Here is a 27,168-nt window from a genome sequence, read left to right as displayed (position 1 = left end):
GAGCATTCCAAGCATGGGAGACGGCTAAAGAAAATGACCAGAGGCAAGAGATGGGAGTAGGAAGTGGGCCAGTGTCACTAACCTGAACAGTACTTTGGGGTGGGGGAGAGGGTAGCGTGTAAGGTGTCAGAAGACTGGAAATATATGGGGGATGGGGGTGGCGGGAAGTGATGAAGGGCCTTGAATGCCAAAGAGAGGATTTTACATTTGGTTTTGGAGGTAACAGGTGCCACTGAAGTTTATTGAATAGGGAGGGTGGACACATAGCACTTTTATTTTTTCTTAAAGGATAACAAATATCGTAAAAATCTAATATAAAAAGTGAATGACAGTTTTTTTTTAATTTCTGCCCCCCAGCACTGGCATAAAAAGGTTCCTACAATGTTGACTTTCATATTGCTTTTACGGGGTGACAAAAAATAGGATGTGCTACATTATGTTAGCAAATATTGTGTTCTCTTCACTAATGATCCTCTCTATTAAGATGCATAATCAAGAGCTGATTATACTGTATTACATTTACCGAAGTTCTAAATTAAATATTTGAATTTTTGAATCTAGCAAAATCCTAATGGAACACAAGTCAATATGGAACCACCTGTAAAATACTATTTAGAACAGCTTGGCTGAGATGCATCTACTGCAGAAATTAAATTATACATATTGTGCATCTTTTAAAACTTGAAATCAATTCTGTTTCAAGCAGTAATGAGTACTAGAGTCAAAAGGTGGATGGTTGAATATGTACTAATAAAATTTGACAGTGTGAAATCATAGTGAGAGATAGCACATCTTCTTTGTCCTAGGAACGTTATTATGCTTGAAAAGAAAAACTGACATGTGCACATAAATCTATTTATCTCAGCTTCAAACCAACACTCTTTTACCCAGCACTGGATTTGTTTTTTCATTTGTTTCAATGTGGCTATGAGAACAAATGATGGAATATATTGTTAAATGAAAAATACATTATGCATTACTCTTTTAAAAGCAGATAAATCCATGGGATTATATAGATATGTGTGTGCACATGTATGTATATATTGTTGTTAAAAATTCTGTATGATCTATATGAACTCTGTATGATCACAGATCTTTGCAATGGTATTTCACTAATGCCAAGATAATATGATGCTTCATAAAAAGACTTAGGACATGTATTAGCACTTCCCTGAGTAATGTTTTCTTGCAAGAGATTGTCAGTTCAGCCTAATAATCCTACTGATTATCTTTTTAACATAATTCTACAGCATGAGCCCATACAAAAAAGGTCAACAATGTACATCAGCTACTTAACCCACATCCTTCTCTCATTATTCTGATTAAATATCTGGTTATTTCCCCTCTCTCTGTATACATTTTTTGAATAACTTTTTTATTATTTTTTTACCCTTCAATCTGAAAGCTTTATATTGGAAGCTGGCCATTTTTGAATGAGGATAATTCCAGCATTCACCTCTAACACTAACAGCTGGGAGAAAAGAGATTTTCAGGGAACACTTCAATTGAGCATAGTGACTTAAAAATCACTGAGAGAAACCAGATGCTTTCAATTTTGACCTTTAGTGATTCAAGGCAGGGAACTTTCTCTGTAGGGTTTGGCCTTTTGATTGCTATTTCTCCTAGAGCATATAAAGAAATTGGTCCTAGTGAATTCTGTGGTAAAGGGTATTGACTTTGGAGTAAGAGGATCTTGGTCAAATTCCATCTCTGACAGTAGCTACCTAAGTGATGTTGGGTAGATCACTTAACTTCCCTGCGACTCAGTTTCTTCATATGGAAAATGTGAAGGTTAGACTAGATTGGTCTCTGATTTTATGGTCTTTTTAAATTTAGGCTTTTAATTGAGGAATAGTGTCAGGCTACAACACCAAACTGATGTGTGTATGCATGTGTGTGTGTGTGTGTGTGTGTGTGTGTGTGTGTATACATATATATGTATATATATATATATACACACACACAATGCATGTATATTCACACATATATGACTTGTAACTTATTCCTTATATAGTCTTTATTTATGTTGCTCAACTTAGTTTTAAAAATTTGCACACACGTGTATGTATATGTATACATATATACATTATATCTATATGTCTACAGATACATGAATGAATGAAAAAAATTCAGTAAATGTCATATGAAAATGAACACAAAGAAATTTGGAACTTAAAAAAGTTGAAGACTGATCATTTACTCTTATCACTGATTTTAACATCAGTTTTATGAAGAACAGCATATATAGAACATATTAATGTAAAACATTAACAGTGCTTAATAGAGACCCAAGGTTGGGGGTGAGAAAAGGGACAGGAATTATCATTTTTAATTAAGATCATTCTTAATCTGGGTAAATCCAGATCATGTGTATATTTCCCTTCAAAAATAAAAGCAAAACCTAAATACAGATATGATAGGGCCCCAAACAAAACAGAGCCTGCTCCTTCCTCTCTATTGTGGTGAGGGAGGCGGTGCCTGTAAGAAGAATGACTATTCAGACAGCTACAATACAGCAGCTAGCATCATTTCCATTTCCAGAACTGGTATCAATCATGCCATGGACCACGGGGTGTGCGACATGCATACTCACAGATTATAGAGCATATCTGCCATGTTGCTGCGGTAGTACAAAGCATTTCTATAGGCGTTCTCGGCTTCTGAAATCTTGCTCTGACTCTTGAGGACATTTCCAAGGTTACCCCATGCTGCCAAGAAGAGAAAGCAATACTCAGGCAGAGCTGGGACCCACCGACATGGGACAAAGTGTCAAAAACTGGCAGGTTACCTCAGGGTGGAGGTGGGGGGGAAAAATAACCTTCCCACAACATCTGTAAAGGGGAATTCCTTTCCCAAGTATGCTACCATTTTATCAAACCAAGATATGAAAAAAAACAAGATACAAAAATATTTAGGGTCATTATTATTCCTCAAAACTGATCGACATTGTGTAAAGTTCACTGTAGGGCCAAGAATAGTGTTATCCTAAGAGCTTCCAAGCAAGTCCTCGGATAAGAGTTCTATAGCTTGAAGGGAATCCAAAGGCAAACGACAGACAATGGAAATTGTGGAAATGAGAACCTTAGAAATCATAAAAATTATCCTTTATTAGCTAAAAATAACAATAGCTAGGTTTTGCACAGCACTTGGTACATGATTTGTGAAGCACTCATCATTCACCCTCTCACTCACTCTTAGCCCTTTCTGACCTCATCACTTGACTGAAATTGCTCTCTTCCTAGTTATCAATGATCTCCCTTTTTTTTTAGCTATATATTGAATTGATTCAATAAAGGCAGCTAGTTGGCTCAATGGATAGAGCACTGGGCCTGAAGTCAGGAAGACCTGAGTTCAAATCCAGCTTCAGACATTTGCTAGCTGTGTGATCCTAGGCAAGTCACTTCACTTCTATTTGCCTTAATCCACTGGAGAAGGAAAATGGCAAACTACTCCAGTATCTTTGCCAAGAAACCCCCATGGAAAGTAGGGTCCAGAGGGTCACAAAGAGTTGGATACAACTAATTAATTAATTAATTGCATTTTTAAAAAGAAAAGCAAGCTATATATAATAGAAACTCACAATTGCATACGTGATAAAATTTTTCTGTTCTATTTTGCATGTGGAAATTTTCATTTTATTTAGTGCTTAAATTCAGAATAAAAAAAAAACCTCACTTCTTACACACACACACACACACACACACACACACACACACACACCCTCCCATCCCACTAAATATACTTAAGACAGCAAGATGCCATAGTAAATACAGCACTGGACCAGTAATCAGGAAGATCCAGGTTGGAAAACTTAAATTCACATCCAGCCCCAGACAGTTACTAGATGTGTGACCCTGAGCAAGTCACCTACCCTCTGTTTGCCTTAGTTTTCTCAACTGCAAAAAGAGGATAATAATAGCACCTACCTCCCAACCTTGTTCTGATAATCAAATGAGTTAATATTTCGTAAAGTGCTTAGAACAATGCCTGACACACAGCAGGCGCAATATAAATGTTTGCTGCTACTACTACTACTACTATTATTGTTACTATCTAGGACGATACTAGGTGCCCTGATTTGTGTTATTAAAGTTGTAGCTGGCACCTCATAATGGAAGACCAAAAATAAACCTGCCAAATAGCCATTAAAAGAGTGGATTTGAAGTGTGTACTTTATCGTCCACGTAGGAGTTCATTCTAGGCAAAAACGAAAAATTCTCCCTCCTCAACATGCCTTCTTTCATAGATAATTGCTTCTTAATACTGCATTTAGTCGAACAGAGTTTAGCTTTCTCTGAAGCTGCCAAACCTAAAAGTAAAACTATCACTCACTTTTGTTTATATGACAAATAGATGCTGCCAATGTTTCCACACTTTCAAATACTTGTGTGATTTATTATAGATTAGATGCAGAACCACGCTTGCTAAGATACCATAATGGAAAGATCAGAGATATAAATATTAAACTGCTGTGAAAGAAGACCCAGCAAATAAAAATCCTCATTTCTCTCCAAGTGCCTAGTAATTAACTCTTGGGATAGAAGGTGTTTATCGATGCCATCCAATTGAAAATATGACGAGTGAACAATTTTATGGCTGAGCTGAGAAGAAAAAAATATTTTAAATAAACTAAATACATAATACAATTCTGAGCAAAATGGGGAAGGGGTAAAGTAATTCAAATGTGAAATGTGGGGAAAAGATAGTAGTTGAAAAGGGTGTTATAAGATAGACAATTTATATTGAAACCACTGGTCAGACTGTGATGTTAACCAAGACAATCAAGTGATGGAGCAGAAAAAGTGTTGAATCTAGAGTCAAGAGACCTAGGTTCAAAACCAGATGGCTCGTGGTAGTTGTTTTGCTTTACTTTGCTTTTTCAGTTTGAGGTTTATTTGTTTGTTTGTTTTTTAATCTAAGGCATCTGGTTGGTGGATTGAGCATTGGGCCTGTCATCAGGAAGTCAGTTGTTCAATCATGCCCAGTTCTTCGTGAGACCATTTGCTGAGGCTTTCTTGGCGAAGATACTAGAGTGGTTTGCCATTTCCTTCTCCAGCTCATTTTACGCATGGGGAAACCAAGGCAAACAGAGTTAAGTGATTTGTCCAGGGTCACGCAGCCACCAAATACCTGGGGCCAGATTTGAACACTGGAAGATGAGTCTTCCTGACTCCAGGTGCATTTGCACCACCCAGCTGCTTCTAGTCAGGAAGACCTGAATTCAAATTCAAATCACCTGACCTCTGTCTGACTCAGTTTCCTCGTCTAAAAAATGGAGATAATAATAACACCTACCTCGAAAGCTGTTGGGAGAATAAAAATGAAATATTTGTAAAGCAATTTGTAGGCCATAAAATGCTAAATAAAAATGATAGCTGTTATTATTCTTTTTTTTTTAAGGCAAATGGGGTTAAGTGACTTACCCAGGGTCACACAGCTAGTAAATGTCAAGTGTTTGGTCAGAGGCTACGTCTGAATTCAGGTCCTCCTGACTTTAGGGCCGGTGCTCTATCCACTGCACCACCTAAGCTGTTATTATTCTTTTGACAAGTAATTTAAAATATTTAACATTCAGATTCTTCAATCATAAAAGGAAACGGATGGATTAGCTAGTCCTCTGAGGTTCTTTTCAGCTCTAGATCTGTGATCCTATGATTAATCCTAGGAAAGAACGAAGTTAACTGATTGCTACAGATTCAAAAAGACATCAAGATGTTTTAGATAACGGTCTGTGACTCCTTGAAAGAGTCTGTAACAACCCCTTACCCCAAAGAAACAACATCCAATCTGGTGACATGGTGATTAGACAAAATATATTATTTACTATATAAAAAAATACATATAAATACATACCTGGAAATATTATTTAAAGTATGAGAGACACAAGATTATATAGTAAATTGAGAGTCAGTCTAGGAGTCAGGGAGGCCTGGATTCAAGTCCTGACTCTAACACATCCTGTGTTATCCTAGACACACATGGCCTATCCTTTCAGAGTCCTACCCAATGAAGCATAGCGCAAGTTCAGAGGTACATCTGTAAAAGGACTCTCCTCACTGAAAGTTGCTTCTACCAGTGAAATCATAGAACCAGTCCGAAAAAGCAAATACATTGATGATATATTTTATGGGTTATCAATTCCATTTGATAGGGACAATTCTGAAAAGATTGAACTGTTGATGTATGGCCTTCAAATCCAATTTTATTGTTTTTCAGTCATTTTTAGTCATGTCTGACTCTTCCTGTCCTTGTTTTTTGTTGTTGCTTGTTTTTGTTTTGCAAAGATACTCGAGTGGTTTGACATTTCCTTCTCCAGTTCGTTTTACAGATGAGGAAACTGAGGCAAACAGAGTTAAGTGACTTATCCAAGGTCATACAGCTAGTAAGCGTCTGAGGCTGGATTTGAACTCAGGAAGATGAGTCTTGACTCCAGGCCCAGAGCTCTATCCACTGTGCCATTTATACGCCGTAAATCTAATAGGAAGAAATTAAATGTTATGCTAATGACATGGTTGTCCATTAGGTGGGACTTTTAAAATTAATTCTAAGGTGCCAAATGAACATTATTTGGAACTCATCTCTTTTCCTTAGAGTTCTTTTTCCTTTCCACCAAAATCACAAGAAAGGAATGGAGAGATGACATGGGCAGCCCCCTTTTCGTAAGTTAAGTTAACAAGACTCCTCAAAGACTTAGCCTATCCTATTAAAGAAAAAAAAAAGGTTTTGTTTTTAAAAGCAAGTTGCACTGTCCAAAGCAAGGGTCTTTAACCTTTTTTAGTGTCATAAACCCTTTCGGCAGTTAAGTCTCATAATGTGTTTAAATGTATAAAAAATACATAGAATTAAAAAGGAAACTAATTATATTCAAACACACTTATCAAAATATATACTTTAAAAAGGTTCACAGACCACAGATTAAGAACCAGTGGTTTAAAGGACACAGAGAGCAAAGCAGTTTTTCTTTTTGTAATAGTTCTCTCATGGGTAATAAAGTATAAAGTGAGATGGTTGGTCAAATTTTTCATTATTTACAGTCCCCCTTGAGCAAAATATCATATTATCCAAAAACACATTGCAAATTTAGGACTCAGTTTTCTTATTTATAAAATGGATTAGATGATATTTAAGATTCCAACTTCTCTAAATCCAGAGATTTGTTCCACTGTACCCCCATGGTGTCTTCTCTTGTTACTTTAAATAATAATAAGCCTCCTTGGTTGATGGAGAGCAAATCTGGGGCAATACTGAATGACTAGCCATAGCAATAATGTAGATATCTTTTTATGGCATTTTATGGGTCATTTTCATCTCTGTTAGAAGAGATAAGGAAAAGATGATTCTGCATTTGAGAAAATTATTTCTAAAACAACCAACCTGGAAACATCTTTAACGGATATAATTATTTTTAATTCTGTAATCATGTTTAATTTTGGAAGCAAATGAAAATTCTCTTTAAGAATGAAATATGTAGGATTATTTAGTCATAGATTTAGTGTTGGAAAATCTCTCAAAAGTCATTTAGTCGGACCACATGATTTTACAGATTAAGAGACTGAGGCTCAGATACTCAGCCTATCTTTGGATAATATATCTAGATCAAAGAGAATTCTTCTGTAAATGATGTAATACATGAGCACTTCTTTCAGTTTATGCCTTTTTTTTTCACCCAGGTGTAAAAAATTATTTAAAAGAACTATTTTGGTCTCTCTCATGGTCACTTTGGTCTAAGTTACTTGACCACACAGGGCTAATTATAAGAGGAGGGAATTTGAACCCAGGTCCTTAGGTACCTCAGTGGCAGAGTAGACAGAATGTCAAGTTTGCAATCAGGAAGACTCATCTTCCTAAATTCAAATCTAGTCTCAGACACTTAGTAGCTGTATGACCCTGGGCGATTCACTTAACCCTGTTTGTCTCAGTGTCCTCATGTGTAAAATGAGCTGGAGAAAGAAATGGCAAACCACTCCAGTATCTCTGCCAAGAAAACCCTAAATGGGATCACAAAGAGTCAGATATAATTGAAAAATGACTGAACATCAACAACCTTTGACTACAGAGACAATAATGTTTCCACTATACCATGATCTGCCTTGGCATCATTTTCAACACAAAAAAATATTAAGCACTTATAAACCTTTAAAAATAGTACCATTTTCATATTCTGTTAATGTGTTTTACTTGTACAATAAATAAAAAAAAACTAATTCATTTTTATAGTAAGAATATGTTGCCAGCTTATATTGATTTTGGGTTATCTAGACTTCAAAAGTCTTTTAAAAAGCAAAAGACTGTCTAAAATTCATATAAAATCATTTTCCTAACAAATAGGAAAAAATGCTGTCATAATTAGGGTAGCAGTCAAGCGTGGTGGCACAGGCCCATAGGCCCTGCTGCTGACGAGGCTGAGGCTAGAGGACTGTTCAGGAGTTCTGAGCCACAGTAGGACTAAAGCTAATCAAGTGCCAGTACCAATATGGTAGCCCCAGAAGCAGAGGACCACCAGGCTGCTTAAGGAAGAGTGAACCTGCCGAGATTGGAAAAGTGGAGCAGGTTAAATCTTGTATACCAATCAGTTTTGGAATCAGGCCCATGGTTCGCCACTGTCCTTCCAGCCTGGGTGAGATAGAGAATAGTTCAGTCTTTTTCAACCATGTCTGACTCTTCATGACCCCATTTGGGTTTTCTTGGCAAAGATACTGTAGTGGTTTGCCATTTCCTTCTCCAGATCATTTTACAGATGAGGAAACCGAGGCAAATATAGTTAAGTGACTTGTCATAGAGCTAGGAAGTGTCTGTGGCCACATTTAAACTCAGGAAGATGAGTCTTCCTGACTTTAGGCCTAGCACTCTATCCACTGCACCACATCATTGCCCAAGATTGGCATATGTATCTCAAAAATTGAAAAATAAAAACTAGGCTAAGTCCAAGAAAATTTTGTGTAAAATGATCTAATCCTGCCTCCCTACCCCCTTGTAAAGTAACAGAATGTTTGTTTTCTTTATTTTCTTATGCAAAGGCTTACAGTTTGTTTCAACTGTGCTGAGTTAGTGCCCCTTTCTCAAATATTCACACAGAACTACTAGTTTTCCTCTCATGAAAAGTTAAATCGATTAACAAAACATTCCACTCGATTTTTTTCCTCCTTCCTCAAAAAAGGAAGCGTTCTTCTATTTCACACTTGGATTATACAGTGTATGTGACTATATAGAACACTTATTTTTGATTTATTTCAAGATTAAAGTTTATTTAAACAAACTTTAAAATAATTTAAAAAAAAGAAAGAGTAGATGAATAAGTCATATTCTGTTGGAAGAATGAAAAAAAGATCTTTAACAGATATTTGTCCAAGAAATGTCCTAGAATTCCTCTCTGAATGAGGATACAGACTACATAGGCCTGGAAAAGCCAGAAGCAGGGACTGTTAAAAAATATACTTTCATGGTCACTCAATACTACAACAATAATGATTTGCTCACCCACTTTCAATTGCCATGATACTCTAAGAAAAGAAGGAGAGACTAAGTCTGCACAGATAGGGCTCTCTGATTCCTACAGTTCTCTCCCACAAAAGAACTGTACATTGTACTGAAAAGGAATGAGCATGTCCACTTAACTTTTTAACACAAGTCCCCAAAACAAAAGTGAAAATTTAAACCTTTTACGTTGTTGTGGATAAAGGGCCTGATACAGTCAGGAAGATATGGGTTCAAATCCTGCCTCCGCCAAAGGCTAGTTGTGTGAGACAAGTCATTAAGCCTCTAAATGAACCTCCTCTCCAAGATTATAAATTACATATCTGCATTCATCAGGAGGAGAAAGAGGTTTTCACATCAAGAATTTCTTAACACAAGTGAAAACACAGGTCCAAACCACCATCACCCTTACCCCACCCAGAAAAATTCAAAAACAGCAATAACTCAGAATTTGCTTTTAACCTATTGCTGATGAAATCTTAAAGAAAGAACTTCCTCAGCACCTACTATACGCTGAGCCCTATCACTAATAACCTAATCATGAAGGAATCTTGAAGGATACCCTGAACAAGAGAAAAATGACTATGAACTAGAAAAGAAGTCCAAATATGAATAAGAATACTTCTGAAATTGCATATTCTTTTTTTATTTCCCAATAGTTATTAACTCCTGAAATTCAGTATGCATTTATTAAATAATTTCTTCAACTTATTTTTGCAATAAACTAGAAGTATTGGGTGTGAGAAGGCAAGAATTGGTATCTTTAATGGACCAAAATTACCTGTCCTTCCTTTGTAATTTATGCTTCATCAGTTAATAAAAACAAACAAAACACACTTTTAAAAAAAGCAAACAAAGAAGTTTATTTGATTTTACTTATGAAAATATTTTCATGGTTATATTTAGATAGAATAGGTATAGAGGTGGGATTGGACCTTTGTTTTCAGTGGGATAAAGAACACTTGGATGGAAAATCTATCAAGGCACATCAACATTGACTCTGAAAGTGATCATCTTGAAGAATTGTCTCAATCAGAGTTCTCATACAAGGCCAAGGGTGTGATTGGGAATTACTGTAATGTTATTTGGGAATATTTAACAAAATAAAATTGTAACAAAACATAGATAATGTTAATATGTGGTTTTCTAAGTCAACATGCAGCCTTATGTGTGGTTTGATTGCCCCCATTTCTATATAAGTCTGACACCAATGCTTTAGAGAGTAAAGATTTCCAAGGAATATGAAACAGAAAATGCCAAATTTTAATATTTTGTCTTTTATGCTTTATAATTAAAATGTTATCAATTTTAAATTTAAAATTTTTCAAAATATTGACTATTTAATGGACTCTGTATTTATGGAGATACTAGAATACATTCTGACCGCAAACTCTTTTCTTAAGAGTAACATTAGATTTTATGACCTAATGTAAGAATAAATTGGTTTCGCAATTTTTTTTTTCTTTTTTGTTCTAGTATGTCAACAATTCAATGCAGGTATTTGGTTTCAACTTTAAATTTACTCTCAGTTAATGTATGCCATTATGCCTTAATCCCAGAGAACTGAATTTCATTACTATTTGATGTTATTTACACTGTATTTCACTTTACATACATAAAAGACAGTTTCAGACATTACCCATTCCATTCTGTGCCTAAGAGATATGATGTTACAGGAATGGAGTAATGAGAAACCGCAGTCACTTATTTGGAAATTTTAATAAATCCTAATACCCAGGTGTCATCTTTTTCTAATCAAGTGTATATGATCCTGATTGAAAATATTTATGTGATCACTCTAATTTTTGCTCTAATCTTTACATGGAAGACGAGGCTACAACATTCCATTAAGTTTAAATCAACCTGAAACTATCTGTAGAACTGTTATTTAAAATGTATACCACAAATTAGTTGCCAGATGTCTTTAACAAAAAATACTTCCTAATTTTCTCCCTCTGGTATCATATGATTATAGGCCTGGTGCTCAAAAGGATCTTAAGAAATCACTGAATCTGATTCCTTTTTTATACAAATAAGGAAAGTTGAGATCTAGTGTGGCCTAATGACTTGTCACAGGTTCTCAAATCTTCCTAATTTCAGAATAAATGCTCTCCTCCACTCTCACACCTATGGATTAGGAGCCTAATCTGTTGTAAGAAAGCAAAATCCACACTTTGTATTCAAGGACGTATTCAATAAGGACTTTAGATATAACAGCATATAGATACACCAATTCACTTATTTTTCCATACTGAAATGAGAAATCTCAACATTGTTTGAAAATCACTGCACTAAACTTAGCTGTCTCTTCATCCAGATCTGATAGAGGAAAAAAAATGAAAATAAACGAGGTGGCCACATTTCCTAAGCAGTTTCCAATATTATTAAAGTCATGAATGCAAAAATATTTATATCATCTTTAAGGAATTATTGTTTGAGATAGAAATTCCAGGAAATTCTTTAGAAATAGAATGCACCATTGGCAGTGAATAAGTCATTTCTTCTGCAAAATGTTAGGGGAAACAGGACGATTCATTCATTCTAGTACACAGCACAGTGGGTACTTAACTTTTCTGGGTAAATAGCATTTCTGATGAGTTGATATATGACAGTAAAGAAGGATAATTAGACACCTTCAATTATGTGAAAAACTGTCATGGAAAAGAGATTGGGATCAGTCTGTTTTGCTTCAAGTGACAGAAAGAGGAGTGATGGGTAGAAGCTGCAAAGAGACAGATTCGTCGTATTTAAGGAAACACTTGCTATAAATTAGAATTGCCTGACAGTGAAATCCAGCTGCCTCAAGAAGTCGGCTGGTTCCCCCACAACAGAGGTCTTCAAGCAAAGGTTGAATGACCTTGAACTTGTTGAGGGAAGGGAACTTCTTGTTCAAGTATGGGTTAGATTAAATAGATTCTCTTCTAATTCCAAGACCACGTAATGACTGCAATTAACATCTGGAAAGGGCAGTATCACATCTTGTCTTTGAGGTTACTTAAAATGACATTTCCAAGACAGATTCTTCTATTCTAGTAAGACAAAGAGTGTGTGTGCAAAATTTATTATATAATATACAATTAGGCCATGTTACATATTTACATATTTACATTTATTTTATATGTTATATCTATCTTTAGATAATGTTTACATTTATGTATACCTATATTTAAAAGTCTTCAAGGCTATTATAATATCTATCATACTATCATTTGTGTTGCTACAAAACTTGACTTTAACTCAGGAAATTTCTTTCTCAGAAAACAACCTTTGAGTAGTTAAGGAGTGATAGTTTAAAGAATCTATTTTATTTTTAACTAGTTAATTCAAGTTCATTAGTGCTTTGGGCTTAGCAATTCTACCCCTTTGGGCCATAATATCTGAGCCTTCATTTCAAAGAATTTGTCAAATTAGTTGAGCCAAAAAGCATTTATTAAATGCTTGCTATGTGCCAGGCACTGTGGTAAGCTCTGTAATCACTTCACTATAACCGGCACCCAAATGGGTTAGAAATGCCAATTTCAGGTCCCCACAATATTACAGAAATACAGTCTAGAGCTGAAAGTGACCTCAGAGGCCATCTAGTACAACCCCCTGATTTGACAGATGAGGAAATAGAGGCATAGAAAGATGAAGTGTCTTCCCCAAGGTCAGAGGTAATTGGTGGTTAGAAGGGAATTAGAACTCAGGTTCAGGAGCTCCAAGTTCGACAATTTCCACTGAACCATGTTGCCTCCATTGCACTAAAAATTCCTTCACATTTGTACTTTATAAGGTGAAAGATTTATACAATCATAGCATGGTGTAGTAGATACAGGATCAGTCTTAAAGCCAGGGAGATCTGGGTTCGAATTCTACCTCTCACACATACCAGTTGTATGACACTGGGTAAGTTATTTAAATCCTTGGAAGCAACTATGTAAGATTGCAGGATTCAGAAAAGGTGGTAGCCTGCACTGGTAGAAGGAGTTTCCTCACTTGGAGTTCCTTAAACCAGTGAAATCATGGGTCTAGACTCTGTCCCTTGCTTGCTATGTATGATCCATAAAGACAACGTAAAATTCAAACATTTAACAAAATTCTAAAGGTAGGCTTTCCCTAGTTTTGATATTTTATGGGTATGTCATGTCATTGGTATGGGTACATCTTCCACCAATGAATATTGCAAAGTCTCTCTAGGATACAGTAGATGTTCTTAGAGGACCATGATGGTCAAGTCATTCATCACTTGTGGCTAATCTGATAGTGAGCTTCCCCGTAGTTGGCTAGACTGGTCCTGGAACAGAATTACTGAACCAAATCCTGGTCAAAAGCTTACCAGTCAGGCAGGACTTGCCAAAGCCTTGAAAAAAGATAGACCCATTTCCTTTCTTCCTCTCTTCTACTCCTTCTTCCTTCCTCTTTTCCTGCCTTTCTTCCTCCCTCCCTCCCTCCCTCTCTTCCTTTTTTCTTTCCTTCTTTCTTCCCTTCCTACCATCTTTATTAAGCACCACCAGGTTGCAAGGCTATGATAGGTACTTGAGATACAACAGTAAAAAAATGAAACAGTCCCTGCCCTCAATGAGGAGTTGAGGTAGGACTCTGGAAATCCCTTATCTCAGGAACTATTCGTCTGAAAGCATCTTTTCACCTCCTAAAGAATACGAAGTCAAAAGCTGAACATTGTAATCTCTTTGGTGGTTAGTGGCAAGCTTTGGGGGGAAAATTAAAGATTTTAGTTGCAAATAGCTATCTATGTATATTCATATATACATACACATATATGTATACACACACATATACAAATATGTGCATGTATGCCCGCGTATATGCACACATGTACATATGTATATGTGTATACATATATGCTTGCATATGCATTTATACACATCTATCTAATCTCTCCATATATACACATATATACACACATACATATATGTATATATGTATATATATATACATATATAGAGATAGAGATAGATATAGAGATAGAGATAGAGATAGAGATAGAGATAGAGATAGAGATAGAGATAGAGATAGAGATAGAGATAGAGATAGAGATAGATATAGATATAGATATAGATATAGATATAGATATAGATATAGATATAGATAAACAAGGAAAACTATGTAACAAACCTTTATTCAAATGAATCTGTTAACCATTTCTCTCTGGCTGCCAGGAAATTCACTGAGAGCTGAAGAAGTCAAACAAAAGCATTTCTGAACTTTAGACCAGCAAGGTCCAACGTAAATGCCATTTAGGCAAAAACTAAAACTTAAGCAATAGCACACATTTAATTATGACTTTTATCTTCCAAAATCATTTCTCTTTGCCTTAACACAGAAAGTGAATAAATGATCAGTTGGTGAGAAAAAAAAACAATTTAAATGCATGGCACTCAACCTAAGCCTGTGAGTTGGGGGGTTTAATTTAAATCAGAAAGCTCTCCTTCTGCTTCCATTAGTCAATACTGAGGCTATTTTTTTAAAGTATGCTAGTGACTTCATACAACTCAAGGGACTTGAGAGCACTTATAAACCTGAAATGATTTATTTTTCTTCGTGTAATTATATCCTGTATTATCTATTGAAAGAGGAAAATGTTAACTTAAGAGGGGGAAAAAACTAGCTCAAGGTAAAATAAGTGATAAAAACAGAATCTTCATTAAGCTTGATGATTCACAGCATGCCTAAGTCTTATCAGGGGTATTGCTCGGCTTTATTCTTGTCGGTATTTCTTTTGCAATAATTTGATATATTCAAACATCCCCTGCTTTAAATAGTCTTTGGCACTGCAGCCTTGCCTTGGAATTATATTCATTAATTGTTAGAAAAAAGACCTTTAAAAGAAATGATAAGAAAATATTCTATGTCTACATTCCTAATACGTAACGAGGCTCATGCCATAGACACTTTATTAGCTATATGTTGGGTCTTTTTAGGGAAAAAATAATCAATATAGGATAACAACAGATATTATATTAATATATTATTATTATGTATTAATATAGAATAAGTATTATAATAGGCAATATAGAATATTTATTAATATAAAGGTCTCATCACTATTTCCTCTAAAAAAAATCTATGACTACGTCTATGGAATAACTTTACAAACACTCAAAATGTTAAAAATTTGCTCAAAAACATTTGGGAACAGAAGACTGGAAATCGTTCTTCTGGCTGATTTTGTCACAAAATCATTGAGTGATTTCAGGGTTTGACAGATAGGGAGGCCCTCAACACTAGCATATCTAAGGATCTACATATGCACATGTATTAGCCTATATCTGACTCTATGCCAAATTGCAAATTAAGTCTCTGATTTTGTTTTTCCTGTGTCCACTATACCATATTGTCATGTATACTTGAGGAATCTTCTCTACTGCTGCTATATTCTAATGACTCTCCTTCCCCAAACCAGACACCAGATGCCCTTGCATCACAAAATGGCTACTCAGGGATTCAATACACTTTTGGTCCTGGGTATCTATCATTCTAGTATCTACTCAGGGACTTTTCCCATTCCCTGTCTATCAAAACTTACCAGTCCTGTGTCACATGAAGTTAAAGCTTAGGTCTCTGCTGGAATTATAGCAATACTAGTTGACCAACTGTTATTAAAGTGTTCAGATTTCCAGGCAAGCCTAGGGAGAAAAATTTGGTGGAAATATGGGAGCAGGGTTGGGAGGGTTTGGTTGGGGTCTTCCAACTACTCTCAAGTCAAGATACAAGGGTATTTACCTACCCGAGTCCTGTCTTGTGTACAACATATGTCCTGAACCTATTAATGTGAGACGTGTGGAGAAATTTACCATTTAAGGGGTCTTTTGATGCCTCATCATGGAATGGAGGGGGCTCTGTGTTCTCAAAGCTCATACCAATGAAACATAATGTGGATTACTTTCTTAATTACTTATCTTTAAGTGAGTTCATTTCCCCCCTAAGTTAATATTTTCTTTTTTCACGATAATATGGGACACATTCGCTCTAGTAAAAGTAAATCATCTTAAGTTCATAAGTGCTTTCAATTCCCTCTAGTGATATGAAGTCATACTTTAAAGTCTTTTAAATCTTAGGCTGGCGAGGGATCATCATTCAGTTAAGAAAGGTTTATCATTGGAAGATTGGTTTCTAGGGGATTTTTTTTTTTGCCTCAGAAATTCATTGTGGTGGTCTACTGAGTCATGGTCATGCTATGTTATTAGCAACAGTTAAAAAAAATTATATATCCCCATTAAGAACACCACAGACTACAGCCTCAAAGGAAAGCAGATTTAAATTTGGAAGGAAGCAGATTTAGATTTCGAACGGATCTCAGAGGCCGTCTCATTTTACAGTTGGAGAAACTGAAGCCCGGGGAGTTTACCTAATGCATCCAAGTTTACATGCGTATGAATTGTCAGAGGTGAAATTTGAACCCAGGTCCTCTGACTCGAGAGCCAATCAATGTTCTTTCCATGCCACTTTTAAAACATTGAAATATAGGGAGACAGTTAAGGATTGAATTTCCTACAGTTCCAGTAAAGCCAAGTGAAACTCTCCCCAGAAAACCTAATGTGGCCACAACATGCCTCCAACCTGTACTCTTAGGCTGCCATGGAGGGTGTCTGGGATCATAAAAAGAACAGAACTATTTTTTTTTCCATTCTTATACCACTGAAAGATAATGTCTTTGCCATTCTTCTTAAGTTCATTATTTTTGGTCACTATTAATAAAATCAATTTAAGAGCAAGTTAGCTATGTCAAAGAGTGCTGAAACAAGAAATGGAATCTCATTGCTTGTTGCTAACCCTAGGGAGTTTATTCTCAGACAATATACATCAGCATTTCCCAACAACTCCAAGGGGAATATGGTGGGCTACAGAGCCATTGGACTTGGACTCAAAAACCTAGCTTCAACACCTGCCTCAGACACTTATAAGCTTTGTCACCTTAGGTAAGTCACTTTAGTTCTCTGTGCCTTATCTTCCTTATCTATGAAATGAAGCTTTGGACTCAATAGTTCCAAAGTCACTTCCAGCTCTAAAACTATGATCTTATGAAGTACATAGAATGCCTTCTTGGGTCTCCAGAAGCGAGTATCCCTGACTATCTTTTCCATGTGATAACTACAGAGAAAAGTCCAGTCACACAATAGACCTATAGCTACTTCAACTTCCTCATTTTATAGATAAGGACATTTAAACTTACAGGTGGTATTTTCCCAAGCTCCAATGGCTAGTAAAAGGTAAAACTGGAATTACTATCTATTTGACCTTGGACAACTTACTTCTCCTTGAGGAAATCTTCATGGCTTAATCCATGAAATGAAAGGGTTAGGCCAAATATATGAATGTGTGTATGTATATGTGTGTATATATGTATGTATATGTATGTATGTATGTATTTGCTTGATAATTATCCTATATATATTTTGATTGGGAGATATCTCTTCCACTATAAAGTAAACTCTCAGCAAGTAGGATTGTTTCATTCTTTATATTTGTAGCCCTAACAATTGACACAGTGTCTGTATTATAGTAGGGACTTGTTGATTAGTATTCTCTAAGATACCTTCCAGGTCTAACTCTTAACATATTTCTTAGCTGAATAGTCGGCACAAGGTATCTAGGCTGTGTGGTAGATAGAGCACTAGGCCCTCAGATGAGAAGAACTGAGTCTAAATCTTGCCTGAAACATATACTAGCTCTACGATGTGGTAAGTCACCTTGTTTTCCTCAGTTTCTTCCCCTGTAAAATGGACATAATAATAGCTCCTATTTCTCAGGGTTGTTGTAGGGATTAGATGAAATATTTGTAAGGCATTTACCACAATGCTTGGCACATAATAGACGCTATACAAATGCTAGCTACTGTTATTTGTATTATTCACCAGTGAACAATGGTAACTGGTCATAGGCGAAAGAGTTTCTAAGAATTTTTTTAAATGAATGACCAATGAAGATTTCATGAATGGTTGTATTATTGGCTATAAAAGATTCATATACAGGATTAAATAATTAATAGCCTTGCAATACACACAATAGGGGAAAGGAGTTGGCTACATTAATATACTTTAATCAAGTAATCAATCAATAATTATTTATTAAGTGCCAGGATTGGTTCTAAAATTCTTCCTAAGAAAACCACTGCAATCAACACTTGTTAGAAGCATTGTGTATTCAGTGTTTTTTCAATCATGTCCAACTGTTCATGACCCCATTTAGGATTTTCTTGGCAGAGATACTGGAGTGGTTTGTCATTTCCTTTTCCAGCTCATTTTACAGATGAAGAAACTGAGGCAAAAAGGGTTAAGTGACTTGCCCAGGGTCAAGCAGCTAGTAAGTATCTGGGGCCAGATTTTAAATATGGAAAATGAATCTTCCTGACACTGGGCCTGAGATACTCTACCCAGTGTACCATCTACCTGCCCTTGTTATAAATATAAGGCAAGCCTCATCCAACTTCCTTTCTAAGTCACCTCTGCTGATGTTGCAAGAAATACTGCTAATACAAAAGAAAACTAATCTACCAAATTGTGGTCAAGATGCAAGAGGAATCTTAAGGATAGGGGCTAATTAGTAACAGTTATAGGGGCTTGAAAAACAAACATATCTTGCATTTTACAAACGTGGTTCCAAGATAAAGAACTTGTCCTAGCATACTATGGTCAATATATCTATATTCAGTGCAAAAAATCCCACATCTGATTTTTACTCAACATAGAGCCAATGTTTTGAATGTTAAACAAAGGTTACCAGTTTGATTTAGGATAAGGACAAAGGCCTTTGGATCACTGATTTAGAGTTGTAAGAGATCTCAGAAATCATCAGATCCAATTCCCTCATCTTATAATGAGAAACTGAGACCCAGGGAGATTAAGTATCTTACTCAAAATCACAAATAGAACGATTAATCCTATAGAGAAAAAGAAGGAAGGAAGGAAAAAAAGCATTTATTAAGCATCTACTATGTGCCAACTACCCTACTAAATGCTTTACAAATATAATTTCATAGAGGTCTCACAACAACCCTGTAAGGTAGGCACTATTATTATCCCCATTGGACAGTTAAAGACACTGAGATGGATAGAGGTTAAATGGCTTGCCTGGAGTCACACAGCTTCTAAGTGTCAGTGATAGGAGCTGAACCTGGGTCTTCCAGATGCCAAAATTGGCCCCTTAGGCATTCTGCCAGGTTGTTCCTTGACTGACATCTGCAGAGCAGTCAGAAAGTAAGCAGTGTTTTCAATCTACTATCTCATTTGCTCCTCACAAGAAGCATCTGATGTCCTGATGAAGAGACCAAACGAACAATTTCTAGGTGTACCAAAAGACCTGGCAGATGAGATTGCTGTATTGTTATTCTGATTTTACGTAGGAGAAAACTGAGCCTCAGTGAAGTTAAGAGACCAAACGATGCTCACACAACACAGATTTCAACACAGATCTTGCTGATGCCATGTCCAGTAGACCAGCAGTTCTCAAATTTTGTGGCCTTGGCACCCTTTTATACTCTTAAAAATTGTTAAAGATGCCCACCAAGAGATTTCATTTATGTGAGTATCTCTCAGTGTTTGCTGTATTCAAAATTAAAATATCTTGGTATTATTATAAAAAATAGTTTTGACTTCTTCAGGCCTCTTGAAAGGAGTCCCTGGACCTCACTTTGGGACCTCCTTCATTATATCACATTGTCTTTCAAGTTACTTTACTGTCTGTGAATTCCAACCTTTATTAGTCCTACTATGCCAACAGGCAATGGGAAATGCCCTAAGAGGGAATTTTTTCTCCAAATTTCACTAATATGTGTGTGTGTGTATGTATGTAAGTATGTATGTATGCATACATGCATGCATGTATGTATTTCCATTACAGAATGAGTAAAAACCACCAAATCGCATGATAATAAGACATACTGTCCTGATAACATATGCACTTCCCCACCCATGTAAGGAATGACATACCCTATTTCTAATAGCAGATATTTTTTCCTATAGTTTCATTATTATCGTTAGATATCTATGAGCCAAGAATTTCATTGGAAAGCTTCAAAAGGGAGCAACTACTCCAAGCTGAGCCTAGAAACTTGAATAGGATTCACCAGCTCCTACCACCAAGATGACTGAAATCCCTTTACCCAGTGATCCCATGAGTCCCTTTGCACAAGTTTCAAAACATGTATCAGAGAATTTGAGAGCTGCAAGGGGCCCTGGAGATCAGCTTACCTCTTCTAACATCCCCTGAAATCATCTGTCCCCAAGAGTTAAGTACTATTGGATGGCGGAGGAAAACTCTTCACTGGTAAATAAAATTTTGATAAAGCAAGTGCCTTATTCATTTCACAAAAGTCATACTGATTGGAAGACGAGGAAAATGCAGATATGCAGAGATTTGCACAATACCAGTAATTGGTATGCTAATGTTTTCATTAAAGCAGCTTAGAAACACATTTACTCCAAACTTCTTGCCAGTATTTATATTAGCACTGACAGTTAAATCAAACTTTAACTACTATGGTGCAGTCTACTTGAAACCATCCTTAGAAACAATTCATATTATTCATAAATATAGTGGCCTGTTTATTTTGGAAAGGAGAAAGGCAGAGAGAGAAAGAGAGAGAATGTGTGTGTGTGTGTGAAAGGCAGAGAGAGAAAGAAAAGGATAGAGTTCAAACATACATATATATCAGTCACATATATATGTATATGTGTGTGTGTGTGTGTGATACCAAAACTTCCTAAGTAAGCTAAGTGCTTAGTTGTTCACATACCTTGGATACCATGTATACTATGAGCAAAGTAAAACTGGATAGGAACTCAGAAGTTCCTTCTTTGACCTTGCAAGTAACCTTGGCCCTGCTAACCACTCAAGCAATCATCCCATCTTCTCTTTCACTGCCAAATCTGGTTTCTGTCCCTAACACAGCATTGAAACTGCTCTCTCCAAGGTCATTAATGGCTGTCACATTGCCAAATCAAATGACCCTCTTTCCTGAGTTCATCCTCCCTGATCTATCACATGTGTGTGAAACAGTTCACTGCTGCTTACACTCTGATAGTCTACCTCTGTGTCATCTCTCATCCATGGGCTTCTGACACTGCATAGTCCTGGTTTCCCCTGAGACTTCCTCCTTCCTGTCTAATAGCTCCTTTCCCTGCATCCTCACCCCCTTCCCACCCTTTAAATGTGAAAGTCAAACCCCTCCACAGTCTTGCCCATAGCAATCTCATCCGTGCCCACAGCCTTTAAGTAGATGTCCCACAAGTCTCTAGTTCGAAATCTCAGTCACACAAGAGACCCACTCTCACATTTCCAGCTTCCTGGTGGATATCTACCTGGGGATCCAGCCAATATTTTAAACTCAATATGTCCAAAATCAAACTCTGTCCAAGAGGATGTCAGTGGGAGAATATATACACACATATATGCATATGCATACACATAAATATGTCTGGGAAGAGAGCGAATGTACACACACATGTATATATATATATATATATATATACATATATATATATATACATGTACGCATATGTATATAAAATTAAGAAGAAATGTTTATATGTGTATATGTGCATACATTTTTATATATACATGCATATATATTTTGATATATGTGTGTATAAATATATACACATACACACACATACATATATATAAAATGGGGGGGGGATATGTATGTCTGTGTGTATGTGTGTGTACATCTAGAGTAGGAAATCAGAGGCTCCTGATTCTTCCTCATCCCTCGCATCTGAATAGCTGCCGAATTCAATCAATTCTACCTTATACACTAGTGTTTGAAAATGACCTCTCTTTATTGAAACCGCCACTTCTTTCCCTTGGCCCAAGACAATTGTGATACTCTACCACCTGATGCCTCCTTGCCAATCTGTTTTGACCATCAATACCTACATAATCTTCTTATTGTACTAATCATAGCATTAGTTCATTCATTCATTATCTATTCAAAAACTATTAGTTGTTCCACATAGCCTACCAAATAAATGCCTTAAGCTACAATTTCAGGATCCTCCATAGTACCGCTCTAATCTACACTAAAAATTCTTATACTCTAATCTTATCTCCAGATCCTCTACACAGAAGGTGCAAACAGAAGCTGAGGACCACTTGCAGTCCACAAATCTCCCAAGTGCATCTGAACCAGATGAAAATGTAACAGAGAAATATTTAACAAAATAAATAAAAATACAACAAAACAGGTAATGCTATATTTTAATACTAAGTCAATATGTGGCCCACAGGGATCTTTAATTATGGACTAGCGGCCACCTTATACACAGATTGCTAGGTGACACAGGAGACAGAGTACTAGGTCTGGAGTCTAAAACTTATCTTCTTGGGTTCAAATCTGGCCTCAGATTTGAAGTGTGCAATACTGGGAAAGTCCCCATTTCTCACCTGTAAAATGAACTGTAGAAGAAAATGGCAAACTACTACCATATCTTTGCCAAGAAAACCTCAAAGAGGTCATGACGTGTTGAACACAACTGAAAAATGATTGAGCAATCAACAATTATGTATAGATTAGTTTCTCTTGAGTTTGATTCTACTACTCTACATTATAGCCAATCTAGACCATACTGCCACCTCACAAACCTTGGCTCTGGGTCTAGTACTCAATACACTGTGCCACCCAGCTACGAAGTTCTTCCTGAAAAGTTCAGTAGAGTAGAATCTATCACCTCCCACTTCACAGCTCTAATTTTGATGGAGTCCTTCCTTCTGTCAGGCTTATATCTAATCATTGTAACTAGTGTTGCCCTCTGGGACTGAGTAGATTAAATCTAATCCATCTTAATGATGTCAGCCTAAGTCTTAATTCCTTTTAGTATCCCCAGAATCTAGCACATTCATAGTACCTTGAACATTTTAGACATTTAATACATTTAATGGTGAACTGAATGGAATCTCAGAAGACAAATTATTTATTTACTTCTTTGTTTTGAGGGATCTCAGGATAAAAGGCAAGAAATATACACACTATCCTCAAACTAGCAAGAAGCAAAGAAGGGGAGGCATTCAGTACATTATTTTATCATTTAAGTCCATCTGGTCCAGCTGTCATCAGAATGAGAAGATGCTTCACAACATTCCCAACAAGGGAGTCATTCAGCCTCTATTAAGGACTTCAATGGAGATGGAAGCCACTACTGACTCATTTGGCCCCTTCCATTTTCAAAAAGATCAAATTGTTAGGAAATGGTTTCCTTACAATGAGCTAAAATCTACAACTTCTACTTAGTATTCCTAGTTATGCCAAGTGGAAGAAAAAAAAATCTAATCCCTCTGATGTTTGATAACTCTTCAGAAACTTATAGACAACAAAGTCTTCTCTTCCCTAGGTTAAATGTACCCAGTTCCTCCAACAAATTTTGATATGAAATAATCTCAAGGTGTTTCAAAATCCTAAATATCCTGGAAAACTCAGAATCCTAAAGATATAAGCTCTAGTCCATCCCAGGCAAATATCTCATTCAAGAAAAAGAAAGCATCCTGAGTTATGTATCTGACATTCGACAAACTTGACTGGCAGAGAGTTCATCTCCTGTGTCACCCAACACCTTTCCTTTCTAAAATTTCCATTCACACAATACCATAATACTCAAAAAGGGACCTCATTTAGGGCAAGATGTGACAGTGCTCTGGTCCACAGAAAATCAATAACTCTATTGACTGGATTTCATACAACTTAGTTGCTGTGGATAGAGTCCTATCCACAGATTTGTAATCAGATGACCTAGATTCATATCCTAACTGTGCCACACACATTCCCTAAGTGATCTTAGGCAAAATACTTGTCTCTCTGGGCCTACTTTTTTCAAATAATAAATACTACACTTTTTTTGCTCCAAGCTCCTCCTACGAAGGAGGAAAAGAAGGAAAAGGAGAAGGAAAGGAAAGGAAGGAGAAGTAGGATGGGGAAAAGGGGGAGAAGTAGTAAAAAAAAAAAGGAGATGGGGAAGGGGAAAGGGAAGAAGAGGAGGAAGAAGGAAAAAAAGAAGGAGAAGAAGAGAAGGGAGAAGAAAAGGAAGAGAAAAGGAGGAATAGGAAGAGGAAGAAAAGGAGACAGGGAGTGGAAAGGGGAGGGAAAGGGAGAGAAAGAAGAGGAAGAAGGAGGAGGGGAAAGGAAAAAGGAAGAGAGGGAAAGGAAGAAGAAGATGGAGAAGAAGAGAAAGGAAGAAAAGGAGAAAAAGCAGAAAAAGGAGGAGGAGGAGGAAAGAGGAAAGGGAAGAGGAAAATGAAAGACAGAAGAAAAGGCAGAGAAAGAAGGAGGAGTAGGAAGAGAACAAAGAGAAAAAGAAGGAGGAAGAGAAGCAGGAGTGGAGGAAAAAAAGAAGGAGAGAAAGAAAATGAAGACAGAAGAGGAGAAAAAAGGAGAAAGGGGCGGAAAAGGGGAAAGAGAAGGAGAAGATGTAGAAGAGGGAGAAGGAGAGAGAAAAGAAGAAGAAGAGGCAGAGGGAGAAAAGGGAGAGAGAGGAAGAAGAAAAAGAGAAGAAGAAGGGGAAGGAGAAGGAAAAAGAGAAGAAAGCCCTCATGAAAAATATGCATGGTCTAGTAAAACAAAAGCCCACACTCCTGCATCACTGAAAGGGACTTCAGAATTCATGTAGTTCAAACCCTTTGTTTTACACATAAGAAAACTGAGGCCTAGAAAAGTTCAATGATTGCCCATACTCACACAGCAACTAAGTACCTGAGGTAGGACTTGAGGCCCAGTCTCTCTCCCTCCAATCTATCACTCTATCTACCCTCACCATTCATCTCTTCCTAACCAATAAAATAAGGGAGTTGGATGAGAAGACATCTAAGATTCCCTTCAATCCCAAATCTACGATCCTATGATGTTAACTACACATAGTCATGCTGATTGCTACCGTACCATTGGGACACTTGAGCCTGAGTAGAGGAAAATGTGTCCAAAAGATCTTTTCCTTAAAATTTCTTCTACCAATCAATCACCTAAACCAGATTTAATGAGTTCTGGGGAAAACAAAGCTCTGCTAACACTTAGACTATATGCTGGATCCCTAGACTCTCACATGAACTATGGTTTGCCAATTCAGGGTTCAGCAGGAACCTGAATACTGAGTCAGGTCCTGGATCTGGCACTCACTACACATAACTAAGTCATCCAAGTTCTCTGCCCTCAGGTTTGCTATCTGTAAAATGAGGGGCAACTAGGCATGCAGTGGATAGAGCACTGGACCTGGAGTCACAAATTCATCTTCCTGAGTTCAAATGCGGCCTAAGATACTTTCTGACTGTGTGACCCTGGGCAAGTCACTTGACCCTCTTGCTTCAGTTTCCTCATCTGTAAAATGTGCTGGAGAAGGAAATGACAAATCACCTCAGCATCTTTGCCATGAAAACATTAAATGGGGTCATGAAGACTCAGACGTTACTGAAAATGAGGGGACTGAACTTAGAGAAATGATTATTTCTTTCATATATTAATAACTAATTAGTGAATTAGTACCAAGGTTTCTCTACTTTTCTATTTCCTCATCCAGAAATCGACCAACGTGGGAAGTCTTGCTCAAAGATTTACCCAGTCAAGATATCTAAGATTTAGTCAGGTCAGTAAAGAAATTCTCAGTTTAGGTGAATGGGCAGATTGATGATTACGTTTACTCAAATAAGCCTGAGAAAATGTGGATTCTCCCCATTCTGTCAGACAGGAGATATGGAAATTGATACATCTCTTTGACCTAGGTTTGGATGCTCACCTCAAGACCCTCAATAATATAAGCCCATCTCATTATAATATTCATTCTCTCATTAGTTGTTAACCAATCAGAGTTGGTTGCCACCCTCAGAAATACCCACTCTTCCAAAGGTATATACACTGTTAGCCTATCCCTTTGATTCATTTTTGGTCCAAGACAGAGATGGCCAAATGACTCTTCTTTTTCTTAATAAAATGCTAGCATTAAGATAATTAATTACTATGGAATCTTATAGAAACTATGTCTCTCATACTTTTTAGATATCACAGAACTATATGGTTTCTAAGGCCCTTCTAGCTCTAAAATTCTAAAAATACTTAGAGAACAAAAAGGAATATATTTTCAAACTAATCTATCTGTCAAGCATAAGTATCTCATAATTTGCTTCCTTCAAAGCCTCAAAATCAATAGAAATGACCGTTTGCAAACGATGCTCTAGAATTAATTCCCAACTGCCAATTTGAAAGTTTTTAATTTTCTAAATTAGCCATGAAAATTAAACATGAGATCCCCTGCATATTCACTGCCCACAAATATGCAGTTCTTCCTATAAAGCTGGTTAGTGAAAGCTGCCATGATTTCCGTGATGGAATCCTTCATTGTACATTAGTTTTCTCAGCTATTTCCACCCATGTTTTCACCAAATGCATTTTGCATGGGTGCAGATGGCAAACTTAATAGCACAGATTATTCAACCAATTTTCTTCTGGAGAATGGACCCTAAAAAATTCAATTATCAGACACTATCTTAAATAAATAAAACCTTTATTAGTAAGCTACAGCTTCATAACTTGCTAACTAATTTTTAATAAACACCAATCAGAAGTACCGTTTGAAGTAATTATTAAAACAAAAATCTATATTCAAAACAGGGACGCAGCTTTCTAACAAAATTTTCAGTAACATCCCATGTGCTTTCAATATTTTTAGGATTTCCTTTGGTATCTTTTCTGTTAGAACCAGGGGCTTGGGGGCAGCTAGG

General features: G+C 36.6%; 1 protein-coding gene across 4 annotated transcripts in view; it reads right to left on the bottom strand.

Annotated features, from left to right (window-relative positions):
* The window catches only part of TMTC2 (transmembrane O-mannosyltransferase targeting cadherins 2), a 518,078-nt gene that overhangs the window by 223,871 nt on the left and 267,039 nt on the right, over window positions 1–27,168 (bottom strand). For all 4 annotated transcript variants that reach the window (XM_020993460.2, XM_020993461.2, XM_020993459.2 and 1 more), the window contains one exon: window positions 2,594–2,708. In XM_020993460.2, the coding sequence (XP_020849119.1) occupies window positions 2,594–2,708 (115 nt within the window). The remainder of the gene's footprint in view (window positions 1–2,593; window positions 2,709–27,168) is intronic.

Source organism: Phascolarctos cinereus, unplaced genomic scaffold, assembly GCF_003287225.1.
Source record: "Phascolarctos cinereus isolate Bilbo 61053 unplaced genomic scaffold, phaCin_HiC Scaffold_1;HRSCAF=81, whole genome shotgun sequence".
Taxonomy (NCBI): domain Eukaryota; kingdom Metazoa; phylum Chordata; class Mammalia; order Diprotodontia; family Phascolarctidae; genus Phascolarctos; species Phascolarctos cinereus.
This window is presented reverse-complemented; position numbering and strand designations above follow the sequence as displayed.